The 16,524-nt window shown below is 33.1% G+C and overlaps 1 protein-coding gene across 1 annotated transcript; it reads right to left on the reverse strand.

Annotated features, from left to right (window-relative positions):
* Positions 1–136: 136 nt before the first annotated feature.
* On the reverse strand, positions 137–16,513 carry LOC132758586 (uncharacterized; the record flags this gene model as incomplete). The annotated part of the gene is made up of 13 exons (XM_060750274.1): positions 16,476–16,513; positions 14,105–14,183; positions 11,852–11,986; positions 11,157–11,245; positions 10,574–10,643; positions 8,592–8,761; positions 8,116–8,245; positions 5,861–5,932; positions 4,960–5,083; positions 3,236–3,290; positions 2,921–3,019; positions 937–1,093; positions 137–254 (listed from the first exon to the last, which is right to left on the reverse strand). Coding segments are annotated over exons 2-13 (1,257 nt in total), but the record flags the coding sequence as incomplete, so codon positions are not given.
* Positions 16,514–16,524: the final 11 nt, after the last annotated feature.

Raw genomic sequence — 16,524 nt, forward strand, 5'->3', positions numbered from 1 at the left:
TTTTTGACAATTAAGTTTAAAATGAGAAAATCTTTGTGACTGGCCAGCAATTTAAAGCATAAAACAAAACTGAAACAAATCAATTATATTCCCTCTCACTTATTCATTTGATAAGGATCTAAGAGGAAAATATTACCTGCGGTAATATAATAGAGTTGACATCATCTGGGCTGATATTTTTACAGCCACAAATATTAAGGGACAACAATAAAGATTTGTTTGTAACTGCACCAAGTAAGTTGTTGGCTGAAAGTCTGAAATTTGAAATAAACAAATTACCAATTAAAACATTATACAATGTATATTGTTAAACTCTTTGTGTTGCAATCAATTTTTTATCCAATTAACAATAACTTTCATTTAATTCAGTATACAAACAAGCATATTCCTTGTATCAACTTGCACATTAAAAGCAACATACACATAATGTGACACAGTGTGAATATATATAATAATATGTGCCACGCCATGACTAAATCAACAAAGTTTGTTTGCGACCAGCATGGATCCAGACCAGCCTGCGCATCCGCACAGTCTGATCAGGATCCATGCTGCTCGCTTACAAACCCTATTACAAGTAAAGAAAATGATAGACCAAATAGACAAATCTGACAAACTCACTATGTTGGTTTTGTCATGGCGCGGCTCATATAACTGTCATGCTAAATGTGGTATAACTTCCTTTATAATGCCAAAACAACTTCATTTTTATTAATTTAACTGCATGTATGCATATGATAAAAAGAATCTCACAATCATTGTCGTATTATATAAAATATTACTAAACTTGACAAGAAAATATTATAAAGCTTGCCAGAGGTTCACATAATCATAATTTCTTGAGATCATTTAAAATTATATATTATATGGCAACTCATGTGAGAACCTATGTATTTACAACAGAAGTTCAAATATAATCATTCTACATGTACATACCTTGAGCAACATGAGAGATTCAGTGAGGTGAGCTGGTCTGATCCAATATGTAAAATATCTAGCTGTTTCATTCCTTCACAACATAACTCACACAGATCAGAGCTTGTAAGATCTATCTTAGTTATTTCTTCACAGCCTACAGTATCTAACTTACACACTGTAATAAATTAATTTTACAATCTGTATATATAATAATAAACCGATATGTTGATGCTCTTCAAAAGTTTATATACAGGTTTTATACAAGAACTTGATCAATGTATTACATTAACATTAACTTCAATATACTAGTAAGTTAAACCATAATTTTAAATGCATAATAATAATAAACATAAACTTTTTTATCTTGTAAGTGCTACATATAACTATTTATTACCCTTCCAGATTTTTTTCCGCCTTTTTGATTGGATATTGATCACCCGAAAGAAATTGATATAACCGAGCCAGACGGGTAATATACACACTAAATTTCCCCATTTGGTACCCAACGTTGTAAACAATATGCGCTGAGGTGATGCGCGTACGGTTCGATTTTACGCGGTGTAAATTCCGATTTAAAAGCACTTTTTAACTGTCAAATGATAAATATTTACCAAAGTTGAGTAATGATACATATAACCATCAGTATCGAAAACAAATATGACCTTGTGAAAGCTTGATATTAATTACAAAAAAGTGCGTTCAACAGACTACTCCTTTTCTATTGTTTACTTTCGTAAGGTACGGGAAAAACACGTCATGTATTTATGTGACGTCATGTTGTGACGAAGAGGTATCCTAAAGGGAATCTTATTTCGACGTTTCATTTGAAACAGCAATGATTTTTTAAAAAATCGTCTAAACTCGGCAGGGGAAGGGTAATAAAATTATTATTTTGGTTTTGGAGTGATATATGTGGATATATTACCTGTCAAGATAAAATATCACCCTCGCCTAACGGCTCGGGTGATATAAAATCTTAACAGGTAATATATCCACATATATCACTCCAAAACCAAAATAACATATACTATATATATAGAACAAAATGTATGTGCTGACTCAGCAAAAATATCAACAAACAAGGGCAACATTGTCACAAAATACGCCCATCACAAAAGCTTTTGACAGAGATGTTGGCATTTTACATGTAGATATGCATAAAGGAGATATGCAGTTGGCAATATCCAGGAAATATAATGACTAAATGGTCCCTGTACATAAACTTTGACCTCTCTATGTGACCTTAACTTTGGTAGCAGGGACCTGAATTATGTTTGCAATAAGCCTCACAATGGTGAACATTTGTGCCAAGTTACATTAAAATCCCCTGATGAATGTAGAAGTTTGGCTCTGAACAAGCATTTTTCAATGACCTCTAAGTGTGACCTTAACCTTTAACCTAGAGACCTGGTTCATGCATGTGACACTGCTTCTCATAGTGGTGAACATTTCTATGAAGTTTCATAAGAATCCCACCATGCCTGGAGGAGATATGATCTCGATAAAAATTTGTATATTTTAGCATCTTTAGTGACCTTGACCTTGCAAATATATACCTAAATTACATGTTTCACGCCATTTATTATGATAAGGACCATTTGGGTTTCAATCCTTCAATAAATGATTACTAAATGGTCTGAATACACATTTTCATATTTTTATCTGAACTTTGACCCCTATGTGTGACCTTTACCTTGGCTGCAGGGACCTAAATTTTGCATCCGACATTCTGCCTCACAATGGTAAACAGTTGGGCCAAGTTATATTTAAAATCCTCTATGCATGTAGAAGTTTGCTCCGGACAAGCATTTTTCAATAACCTTTAAGTGTGGCCTTGACCTCTGACCGAGAGACTAGTTTATGCACATGACACTGTTTCTCATAGTGGTGAACATTTGTATGAAGTTTCAAAATTTGGACGCTGCCTGCAAAGGAGGAAACTATAATACGACCTGTTTTCCAAACGGGTGTATAAAAAGTGTAATAAAATACTGTTACTTACATTTAGGAGTTGTTGCTGTAATTTCATTCAAGCTAACACAATGAGAGGTGTCAAGTTGTTGAAGATTTGGACAATATGGAAGACTGACCAACTGCAAGTCTACAAACAGGGCAATGATTGTAATAATTGTTTAGTACCACTTATATTAGAACAGTCAATTTTTACTTAATATGGAAACAATTTTGTATAACAATCAACAATAAACTTTAGTGTTAATGAAATATTATTTAGCTAAAGAGAAGCACAACAATTTACCTTTCATTCAGTTAAATTAAAGCTAAACATAATAAAATATTAAATTTCTATATTAAATACCTTTGCAGAATTTGAGTATTACAACCTGTAGACTATCTAACGCACTTCTTTGCCCCTGTATAAGAAAATGGAAACATCAAAATAGGTAACTTACTAAACTAACAAAAAGTAGATCCCTTAGGCTCTTCTTGACCTTTAATTTTTATTATTACCCCTCACTTTTTTCGTAATGTTAATTTCCCATAGGCCTCTGGGAGTTATTCTTACTGTTAATGCAAGTGTACCACGTGACTACGAATTTTGTACTGTTACATAGGTAACAGTATTTTTTAACAGTATAAAATCTGGTCACGTGGTTTATTTTCTAAATAAAATGAAATAAAATAGCCGCCATTTTTTTCTCGATTCATTCTTATTTTCGACGATAGGGCATCGCCGAAGTAACTATTACACAGATAAAATTTAGTTCTTTGCACCCTAGAGTCCCTTTCGCGTATTAAATATCTTTTTGTTGAATAGTCAACAGGAAACATCCGTTTTCAACGGAAGTAATTGTAATGTAAATAATTTTGTGTCAAACTGGAACATGCAGACAATTAAAGCATGCAACAAAGGATAATTTAACAATTTTAACCAGTGAAACGTTACAGATAGAGTTGGTGGACAGACATCTGTAGGATATCATCGTTATTTTCTAAATGCACTTTGTCAAAAACCATGCGAAGAATATTCTGGATGCAGAAGGATCAGATTTCACAGATCAAAACCTTATAAATGGGTTGTTTTGTTTTCTGAATGAAACACAGCTTATTTTATGTTTATGACTGGTAGATATCATCACTTGCCTAAAGAATAAAAGAAAAACAGCTTCTCAAGTAGGCCTACAGTGCACTTAAAACTTGCAAGGTAAGGACAGTTTAGTTACTGCTTCTCTTGGCTTATTTTTGTTACAGTTAGATTTAGTTGACAAATTTAGATCATCACAGTTTTTGTTCGGGGTAATAAAATAAATAACACATGGGTTTTTTGGGTAACAGTAAAAATATCATCCCTCGTATAAATACTGTTACCCTCGGCTACGCCTCGGGTAACAGTATTTTCCTCGGGATGATATTTTTACTGTTACCCACAAACCCATGTGTTATTTATATACTATTAACATAACAAACAAGGCAAAAACATTTGACTTTTCAGCTTTGACCACCTGTGCTACAAGCGTATGGTCTCTGAACATTTAAACTATGATAACATGAGCTTCATCATATGAAGCATTTGTGCTAAGAACATTAAGACAGGGACATATGAGATGAGATAATTTTCATATCCCTCATTGGGCTACATTTAAGCTATGACCATTTGAAACATGAACATTTGAACTATTTATCTATGAAGCAATGGAAATTGAGCCATGAATACTTGTAGGTATGGATATATGAGGAATAAGTATTTCAGCAATAAACAGTAAGCAGCAATTGAGATTTGAGTATTTGTGCTATAAACATTTCAGCTATAAATGCTAAAGCTGTGAACAGTTGAGCTATGGTTATCTGAGGAATGAAGCATTGAGTTATGGACATTTGAACTGAGGCACATTTGAGGAATTCTGTCTGAAAAAAAAAGGAAATTTGCTGTATTATAAATTTGTTGAAAAATATTCCTGACAGGAATATGACCATATATAAATGATTGTTTGCAATATAACCTGAACAATTTTATAACTAATGATATAAAATTGAAATTCAAAGTAAGTAATAATTTTTGTTGTAATATGCTATAATAGATACCTGATTAACATCAAAGGAGAAACTGTTGAGATATTGACTGGCAGTGAGATCTAGATGGGTAAGGTAAGGACAAGATTGAACCAAGATCTGTATGTTGCTAATAACAACCTTTTGCCCTAACAAACTGAAAGACGATATACAACAAATGATGAAACTATAACAAACTTAGTTTAATGCAAAGCATCAAATATGCTGTACATTTTTTTTTGTAATAAGACTTTACGGAAGTAAAGTCAATAAAACATACAATGTAACTTCAGTTATATATACAATAACAAACATATACAAAGAATAAAAACTTTATATATTTATCAATTTTCAAACAAATATATGAAACTGCTATCTTTTTAAAGCATCCTATGGTCTTCTTCGAAGAACAAAGACAAAAAAAAAACACACACACAAAAAAACAAGGCCTGTCCTTTGAAATGGTGTCCTTTTATGACAATAAATATGTTTACCAAGTATAAAGTGAAAAGCTTTTATAGTTTCTGAAAAAATGAATTTTAACGAAAAGGTTAACCAACGGGGACGAGAGGATCATGACAAAAGCTCCACTTTCTTCTTCAAAAAATGGAGCTAACAATATGCTAGCATAGAGATTCCAGGAACAAAAAGTTTCTATGAAATAAATACATATGAGCCGTGTCATGACAAAACCAACATAGTGCGTTTGCAACCAGCATGGATCCAGACCAGCCTGCGCATCTGCGCAGTCTGATCAGGATCCATGGTGTTCGCTATCAGTTTCTCTACTTGTAATAGGGTTGGTAAGCGAACAGCATGGATCCTGATAAGACTGCGCGAATGTGCAGACTGGTCTGGATCCATGCTGGTCGCAAATGCACTATGTTGGTTTTGTCATGATGTGGCTCATATTAGGAATATAAAACAACCATACCTCACATTTGTAAGACTGAGAAGTTGGCTGGGATCTGAATGCTGTAATTCCAGAAACTCTAACTCTTCACAACTAAATAAAATATACACACTACATTACAAGCAAATTTGTTCAACTGATATCCCTAGTTGAATGAACAAGAGGGCCATGATGGCCCTGAAGTCGCTCACCTGTATTATGCCCCCCGAAGCGGGACCAGTTTAAACCCCAGGGCTTTTATTTGAACAAACTTGGTAGACACCTATTACAAGATGTTTCATGCTAAACATCTAAGGTCTAGCTGGTCAAGTTTTTTCTTTACACATATAGTTAAAAACAATGACACACCTGGGGCAGGGCCAGTTTTCACCCCAGGGCTTTTATTTAAACATTCTTTGTAGACACTTACTAGAAAATGTTTCATGCTTAATATCTAAACTCTAGCTATTCAGCTTTTTTCAAAGAAGATTTTTTTAAGTTTTTGCTATACACATATAAGGAAAATCAATGTCCCCCGGGGCGGGGCCAATTTTGACCCCAGGGCTTTTATTTGAACAAACTTTGTAGACACTCACTAGAAGATGCTTCGTGCTTAATATCTAAACTCTAGCTATTTGAGATTTTTCAAAGAAGATTTTTTTTAAGTTTTTGTTATACACATATAAGGAAAATGAATGACCCCCGGGCGGGCCAATTTTGACCCCGGGGCTTTTATTTGTACAAACTTGGTAGACACTCACTAGAAGATGTTTCATGTTTAGTATCTAAACTCTAGCTATTTGGTTTTTTTCAAAGAAGATTTTTTAAGTGTTTGCTATACACATATAAGGAAAATCAATGACCCCTGGGGCGGGGCCAATTTTGACCCCAGGGCTCTTATTTGAACAAACTTGGTAGACATCCATTAGAACATGTTTAATGCTAAATACCTTAGCTCTAGCTCTTTGGGTTCTTTAAAAGAAGATTTTTTAAGTTTTTACTATATGCATATAGGGAAATCAATGACCCCCTGGGCCGGGGCCAATTTTGATCCCAGGGCTATTATTTGAACAAACTTGGTAAACACCCATTAAAAGATGTTTCATGCTAAATATCTTAGCTCTAGCTCTTTGGATTCTTTAAAAGAAGATTTTTTAAGTTTTTACTATATGCATATAGGGAAAATCAATGACCCCCCTGGGGCTGGGCCAATTTTGACCCCAGGGCTTTTATTTGAACAAACTTGGTAGACACTCACTAGAAGATGTTTCATACCAAATATCTAAGCTCTTGCTCTTTGGGTTTTTTAGAAGAAGATATTTTGGGTTTTTTAGAAGAAGATATTTAAAGTTTTTTCTTTTGGTTGCCATGGCAACCAGTTCTGCATGGAATTAAATTCTTTGAACAATTTTCAAAGGTGACCACCAAAGGAACATTCCTTGTTGAAGTTTGGATGAAATTGGCTTAGTGGTTTATGAGGAGATGTCATTTAAAGTAAAAGTTAACGGACGCCGGACGGACGCCGGACGAAAAGCGATCACAAAAGCTCATCCTGTAACTTTGTAACAGGGGAGCTAAAAATTAGTTGCTTCTTGGTACATTTGTATTATGTACATGAGAGAATATTATGATACAAAGCACACATAAAAGAACATTGTCAAGCTAAAAGACAGCCTTTTGAGATATAATGACACAAGATACCGGTATTAGTAATTCACAAATGTCATTTGGTCATTCATTTGAAGCATGTTAATATAAGAATTACGATGTCTGGATACAAGTAAAATGAAAGAATGTTTATGCTCAATTAATCAAACTTAGGCTAGGAATAAACATAATTTAAACATCAGCTCTGATTTACTTGGTCATGCTGATTGAGAGAAATACATCATCATGTATCAACTAATTAAAGTTTTCATGGAATCACAATTAAGATCATAAAATAAAAACTTCAATGTACAGTTACACAAAGTTCTTGACTCATGATACTAACTTTAAATAATTTCTAGAGAAAAGTTAGAATTGCATGCATATAAAAATTACAAAAAGCAATAACTACATGAAAAATACGAGGAGCAATAACTCCAAATTATGCACACACAAAAAAGAAACGAATTACAGTTATATTTCAAGTGTGTACAATTTTGATTTTTTTTATATTGTTTTTTCTTTTCTTTTACAATAAATTGGTTACAGAATATAACTGCTCCTTGAGAGAATTGCAATATTATAGTACTGTATCTAATTGAAATGCTCTTATATATACAATACAAGTGATATCAGTAACATAGAATTACCTGTCTATAACAAGTTGTGTGAGACGTGACTGCAAAGAGACCAGTTCATTGATAGAACCAGGCTGTATGTAATTATTGTCATGTATCTCCAGTGTTTGTAGACATGTACATTTGGCACATATTGCATTCACTGAAATAATAGATAACAGTGTATACTAGGTAATATATTCCTTTACTTATATAAGGAAAAATTCAAACACTCAAATATTGTACATAAAATCTTACAATGTAAGTTCCAGATTTATAAGCCTGATCATAGGTAGATGATAAGAAATTGAAGTAAATTCATTCAAATTTGGGTAACAAAAGAATATAAGGTCAACATTATGTTACTGCATAAAAACCTTATGTAGGAAAACTTTTCATATCTTTAAAGGAGTGATCTTATTCATAAATATAGTCATTGTACCTTATATCAGGAATTAAAGATAAAAATATTCAATGTAACAAGGAATTGAACTAAAATATCACAGTACCAGACATGTCAGTTATTTTGTGCATATGTAACTCTAGATGTGATATTCTTGTACAACATTTTAACACATCCAGCATGAATCTGTCGGACACTGTGAGGTTGTCTCGTGTTGATTCATCAGCTTCTTCTTCCTCATCTATCATCTCTTCCTCTATAGCCATGTCCCCATCACTAATATATATATACATTACACAAATATGTCATAATATGCTTCATTTCTTCGGAACATAAATATATTCTACTAATTTTCATCCTTGGTAACCCAGGCTATTTACCGTATACATGTATTAAATGTAGTATGTAAAATGGGTTCAGACGACTTCTCACATCCCCTCGGAGCGTGCACGTCGCTGAGAAGGCACAGGGCATCGGCAGATGATGGAAGTTCGAGTTATAATCATTTAAGGCGGCTGCTTCGTTAAGTTAGCTGCCGGTGTCCTGACTAAGGCCGAGGGGAGTGGCCCTACAAAGTAGGCTGAGACGACGAGGATGGTGTACTAGGGTGCGTGAGCCCCTAGTACAGATAGACGGCTTGTAAGGCAGGCCTATAGCTGGCACCAACAGCCCTTCTCAGGGCTAAACACCTTTCCTATTGTCACAGGTTACTGTACATTTAGGTTCTCATTGACCGCCGTACAGTGACCTACTTTTGGCTCAAAATTCATATCTTTGGCTAATACTCCGTGGAAATTGCATGGAGGTAAATTATCACCATTTTGTGCTTCAAAATTAACTCTTTAAGGACATGACTGGTGACATGTCCGGGGTCCGTACTCGACAGCGCAAGCTGCATTTTGTGCCCGAAAGGCGGATGGACCCTCATTAAGCATAAACTAGAAGAAGAAGGGTTCAGACGATGACTAATTTTATGAACACTGTATTTTATTTGTATGAAATTATCCGTATCACCTGTTATGTATTGCTCACAGTATATCATTCACTGAATGGTGTATATCACATTTTGTATATCAATCATGCTATATCACTCTCTGTTAATCACTGATTAATATCCCTCACAATATATCACACACAGCAAATTACTCAATGTACATATATATTATTTGGTTTATACAGAATTTATTTTAGTTCGATTGTGTAGGAAGCTATTAGGTTATAAACACACTTTCGAATCCGTTCCTGGAACCAACCAGTACTGAGCAATGAGTGTAAAGTTTCTTGCTCAAGGAAACAACGACTTGCCCCTGTCAGGGTTTGAACCCATGCGGCTAGCGATCATAAGATTACTAGTCCGAAGCGTTAACCACTCGGCCATGCCGCCACTTTAATATATATTATTAATTATACATATTTCATTTAACATCACTCCATGTATACCATTCACAATATAAATTTATTTTTTTTAAATTTCAGGACATTTTTTTATGTACAAATTTGTTAACTTAGCAGTGACAAACATTATCTAGGCTGTGTCGTTTTGTTTTTTATTTTAATGTTAAGTTGGGCTTTTCAGTTGTTTTTTTGTTTTTTGTTTGATACAAAAAACCCCCAAAAACAACAAACTTAAGCTCACTGTAATATTTCAGTTTATTATATACTTACAAATGAAATATTGAGAAATATTGATGAAATAAAATGCGTATTTTCATTTTCCGTATTTTCACTGTAAAAATTTATTTTTCACTGCAGTGAAACATATTTTCCGTATTTTCACTGGTGTCTTGCCGGACTACTTTCTTTTAAATTCTGCAAGTACACAAAATTTAAGGGAAAGTCTTTCAAATTTTAATGTCAAAAAAGAGAAAAATGTATATATAATAAACAGAAAATTCAAGTTTTGTCTATAAATACATGATTTATTTTCATCTTGTGGCATGAAAATTACCATAATATTATTTCACTCGTGGCTACCGCCACTCATGAAATATTTATTTTCATACCACTCGATGAAAATAAATCATGTATTTATAGACAAAACTTGAATATACTCTATTTAGTTTTAGTGATAAAAATATGTGAACATACCCCATATTATTTGCCATCCTGATGTTGTCAGAATCATCCTCACTGAGAATATCTCCAAGAATTACATGAACTGCAAGAATTTATAAACAATAGTTAACAAAATAATATTGATACAAATTCCAATTAACATTAGTATATCCTGGTATTTTTTAGAATGGACTAGCAGTATTTTGAATTTGTAACTGTCTTCTGTTTATTTAAATGAAAGATTTCAACATTTAACGCCTAGCCTGTTAGCAGCAACAGATACATGTATAACCAGTGCAAAATAGAGAAAAATGGAATCCCTCAAGAACACCTAAAACAACAAAATTAAATATGTTGCAGGCTCGGTTTGATTTACTCTGTTTTTGCAATCCAGTGGAGAACATATTTTGAAATGTTCCTATAAAAAATGATGAATGGTCATGAAAGATGGACCTGTTCATTTAAGATGTTTAGTGACATAATGTTTAAACAGGCCACAGTTAAGAGTTTAGGCAAACAAAGTTTAGACTGTCATTAAACTTCTGGCATAAGCAAGTCATTATCATCACTAACATTCAAACTTTAACAATTGATAACATAGTATTCAATGTTTTACCTGCATTTGGAGTTTTGTGTAAAATTTGTATTATTTTTTCAGCATCTGGAACAGCACAGTTTCTGAAGTCTAACACTTGTAAACCTAACCTGAACACAGAAAATAACAATATTACAAATAAATCAACACATAATTTTTTCTAAAATATAATAAAAAATAAACAAGAAATACATGTAAAAATGATGTTCCAAAGAAAAGAGCACAACATGATGTATTTGCACTTTTAATGTTAGACTTGAGGAGAAAAATCTGAACTCAAAAGCTCATGATAGCGATCTTACATTTAAAGCATTGTTGTACCACACTGTAGTACACTGTAAGTAATTCAGAGTCACAGATATTGACTAGAAAATCTACTCAGACAAATGTATGTATAAACAGCTAGATATTTACTAAAACAGTTACATGGACAATTAACAACCATTGTTATTTATCTCCTTGTAATATTTTGCAGTAAAACCATCGTTTTGAATATTCTACTACTTTTCAAACAAAAATAAAGTAAAGCTGAATAAGATGAAAACATAATACAATGTACATGCCGACTGTTAATAGCAGTGAAATGGTAACATATTCATCAATATGTAATGTATAGGCAATATTCTATAAACATAATTATATTCTGTTGTATTTTACAATTTCAGGGTGGCTAAATAACTATGTGACAATGCAGTGTACAGGATTAGTTTACCTACCATAGTGTTGCTGAGGAGCAAACTTCTCTGAATTTTGTACAAGTGGAGGATACTTGACAAATGTCATTCCAGTCTAGAAATTTAAATATTTCTAATAACACTCCTGCTGGCATGTACTCTAATAAAGATAGTACACTGTAATTAAATAAAATACAGTTGTATAAATAATGTTGTTTATATAAATTATAGAGCATAAAAGATGAATTATCATTGTATATGAATCATTTCATATCCTGTTTTTCTATAAAAACAATCAATATAAAATGTTTTTGTAATATTATTCTATGCATGATAATAATAGGGTAATATATTGTCTTGAAATTAATTTATTTACTTTAAGCATTAAAAACAGATTATGCTTTGTTTACATTTAGAACAATCTATTTTCAGCTCTTATCTCTAAAGCATCAACATAACAACATGTCACTGGTTATTAGATCAGTACTCCTAGACCTATACTTTACATAGGGATTTATGTCCAGTTTTCAAAAGTGGAGTTAAACAATGACCTTTTCTTATTTTAGTCCTTAATAAGCCACACAGGATTTTTTTGTTTTAATTCACATGGATAATTTCAGTGAAAATCTATGCTAGAGTCTTAATCATAAATCTAAACTATTATGACCCTGAAATGAAGACATGTGAAATTTCCAAGAATAACTTAAGTGATCGTAGAGGCGGTAGTTACTTAAAACAATTTTAACTTACCCAGAAATGTTCATGTTCAAAAAGTGACATACCGGTAACTCATTAAAAATCCATGTTAGAGTAATGGGTCTCAAGAGTGGCAAAAGTGGCATGGGTATGTGATAATCAGTTATAGTGAATTGTAGGGTTATATGTATTGGATAGTCATCTAAAATATGATGCAATTTAAGACTTACATGTATGTGAAATGTTTTAATGAATATCTTAATGGTTAAAATAAGGATATATACTGTTACAACCAAAATAAACAAGAGCTGTCACAGGAGACAGCCAAGCTCGACTAATAAAATACTGGACGCAGTAAGGAGGACAAAACTATGAAAGAAAATTCAATTATGTATAATTATGTATTAAGTTATAGTAAAAAAATAATATTTGTTAACATAAATTCCAAGATCAAGGGGAATAATTCTAGAAATAGTCATGCTAGAGTTATGGACCTTGTCACACAACATTTGTGTAATGATAAGAAATATATATTTGAAGTAGATACCTTAAAAAGTAAAGAAGTTATTATATTTCTTAAAGAAAATCCTAAGTTCAAAGAGAGATAAATGTGTAAATATTGCTTCAAGAGTTATGAACATTGTCACATAAAATGTAATTGATGATAAGGAATAAGTATTTGAAGTTTGAGGTAGATACCTTTAAAAATAAAAAAGTTATAATAAAAAATAACATTTTTCTAGTAAATAAATCTAAGTTTATGGGGAGATAATTCTTGCAATATTGGTGCTAGAGTTATGAACCTTGTCACATAAGATGTGGATGATGATAACGTAAATATATTTGAAGTATGAAGTTGATCCCTTTAGAAATAAATAAGTAACAGTAAAAAATAATATTTTTTATGGAAAATTCTAAGTTCAAAGGGAGATAAATCTGAAAATATTGGTGCTAGAGTTATGAACCTTGTCACATAAGATGGGGATGATGATAACATAAATATATTTGAAGTATGAGGTTGATCCCTTAAGAAATAAAGAAGAAACAGTAAGAAATAGTACTTTTTGAGGAAAATTCTAAGTTCAAGGGGAGATAAATCTGAAAATATTGGTGCTAGAGTTATGAACCTTGTCACATAAGATGGGGATGATGATAAGGTACATATATTTGAAGTATGAGGTTGATCCCCAAAGAAATAAAGAAATAACATTAAAAAATAGTATTTTTTAAGAAAAATTCTAAGTTCAAGGGGAGATAAATCTGAAAATATTGGTGCTAGAGTTATGAACCTTGTCACATAAGATGTGGTTGATGATAAAGAACATATATTTGAAGTTTGAAGTTGATACCTTTAGAAATGACAAAGTTATAGTGAAAAATATTTTACTGCACCAAAACTTTAATCTAAAATCTGGACGCGGACGCCGGGGCGAGTAGGACAGCTCTCCATATACTTCGTATAGTCGAGCTAAAAATGACAACATCAATGATTTTACAGTATATGGTATAGCTAACAACTGTTATTATTTGAAAGTTTTAAAAAGATTAAAAGCATTTCTGTCCATGAATGTTTTTCTATAGGTTTATAGATTAACTTACTTGTCTTCTTCATCTGTTAAGTCATCTTTGCCTTCCATTCTAATTTTCTTTACCAACCAAAGGTGCTTTATGTTCTTTGCTGAAAAATATTTTTTTTTCAAAAGTTTTGATTACATGAACCGTTAATCTGTATTTGTGCGACTGCTTTTCAAAGAACATCAAAGACGCTGCAGACTTTAAACTAGATGCACTGAGCCATTTGTGCTCCTGATGTGTATTAATTCATTATATGCAAGTAAATTTACACACTGTCGATGTGACCTTGCGTGTACATGTAGTTACTGCCAAATATGGTTACACCGATTCATGATGTCAACTAATTAAACTCACAGGTGTTGTGTAAATTATGATAAATTAATTGTGATGTTTCTATCGATGAATTTACAGGGGCACTTATATAATGATCAATGAAATTCTATCCATCTTCCGTTAATGTCAAACCACTCGCGGGAACGTAGACATCATACAGTCTGCGCATCAAAAATCGCAAAAAAAAGTTAAAAAGAGTTGTTTAAAAGAGGATAAAAGAATATTTAAAAATGTTAAAAACAGTAGGCTGGAAAACTAAGGTGAGACATGTTTGATGCACTCTATGGCTGCACTGAACAGCTCTGGCACTGAACTGCTCTGGGGTAGGGAAACTGCAGGGGATAGGTGGTCCCAGTGGTATACTGTCCTAGGAAAGAATGAGAATTTATAATAGTCTGAAGTTGTTGTGAATAACCTATAATATTAGGGATGGCCATGGCATGATGTTCAGGAAAGGGTGTCAAATATTCTTCTATGGGGATAGCAACCAGACCATGGTGAATCTTACAGAGAAGGGATAACCTGGCATCTTTATGTCTGAGTTCTAGTTTTCGAAGGTTAAGGGAGTGAAGTATGTCTGTGACACTAGAGGTCTGACCATAATCAAGCTTAATCCAATCGGGGGCTACTCTTCTTTGGACATTTTCGATTTTAATCTATTTCAGTTTTGGTGTGGGGAGACCAACTTCGGGAACCATATTCAAGCTGGGGTCTGACTAACGTCTGGTAAGCAATAGACCTTATGGACTGGGATTAAACTTTATGTTTCTGCGTAGGAATCCTAAGGTTTGGTTTGCTTTCTTGGATGTCCTATGACTGTGAATATGGGCATCCCACATGAAATTTTCTGATCAATCCATGCCTAGGTATTTAGCTGAGGTAACCGATTCTAATTGGACTCCATGAAGGTAGTATTGTATTGGGATAGGATGTTTCCTTTTTGCGATGTGGATAACTTGACAATTGGAAGTTGGAGGGTTGAAATTCCATATCCCACTCCAACTTTTCTAACCAATTTAGGTCATTTTGGAGGGTGACTGATTGGTTTGCAGACGTCAGAGCAATGTACAATGCAAGCAATTATTAATATCTTCTGCAACAAGCGGACCTGGGAATTTATGTTTTGTAGGATGTCATTTATATAGGCGAGAAACAGGAGGGGTCCTAGAACGGAGCCTTGGAGGACACCTGAGGATACTGGGATGGAGTTAGAGGAGCTGCCATTCAGCAAAACAGACTGCAGTCTGTTATCTAGACCTATTTTAAAGTTTGACCTCTGATTGCATAGTCATGTATTTTCAGCAGTACTTTCTCATGGCTGACCTAGTCGAAAGCCTAACTGAAATCTAAAAGAATCAGATCTACTATACAGTAGTATACTGAGGTGACCAGGTCATTATCCAACATAACAAGTTGCGTACCACATGACCTTTTTTCCCTTAAACCACATTGGAGGTGGTAAAGGATGTTATGGTTGGTGAAGTGTTTAACAATGGAGTTACAATTTTTATATCATGTCACATAAACTGATAAAAATAAAATGAAATGTGTTAATTGCAGTCCATATTGGCAGTAGCTGTGTTAATTCAAGTATCACCCGGAGATAATGATTAAATTTATTGACAGGCATTGGGAGACACGCAAATTAAACTAAAGATCTGAATATGTGGTAAGTAAAGAAGTATACACACTGAGATGTTGATGTTTTCCTTTTGAGCCTTTGACATTTAACAAAATTTAAGCAACTAAGTATCACATATCGCCCAGTTGCTTAAGTCCTGATTATTACAAATATTATGTTAATTGTGTTAGCTGATCATAATCAAGTTTTAGTTATATTATGTATCTCAGGATAAATACAATGGCCTGAAAAGTCCCATTATTCAGCTGTTCAGGTATTGGGAATAAAAATATTCTATTATCGTATACTTAAAGATAACGTCTTGACCAAAAGTCGGTAGGTTTAAAGTTCTACAGTACTACACCCTTCGCATATTAACATACTGCCTTAGTCTTTTCTTACATATTTAAGTTGATTGTTTTACCATGAAAAAAGTTTTACTTTCATTTTGACATGTCAATTTCCGGTGAATCAGTACCTCCTTTGTGAA

Source organism: Ruditapes philippinarum, unplaced genomic scaffold, assembly GCF_026571515.1.
Source record: "Ruditapes philippinarum isolate M1 unplaced genomic scaffold, ASM2657151v2 ctg11358_1_1_1_1, whole genome shotgun sequence".
Classification (NCBI taxonomy): Eukaryota; Metazoa; Mollusca; class Bivalvia; order Venerida; family Veneridae; genus Ruditapes; species Ruditapes philippinarum.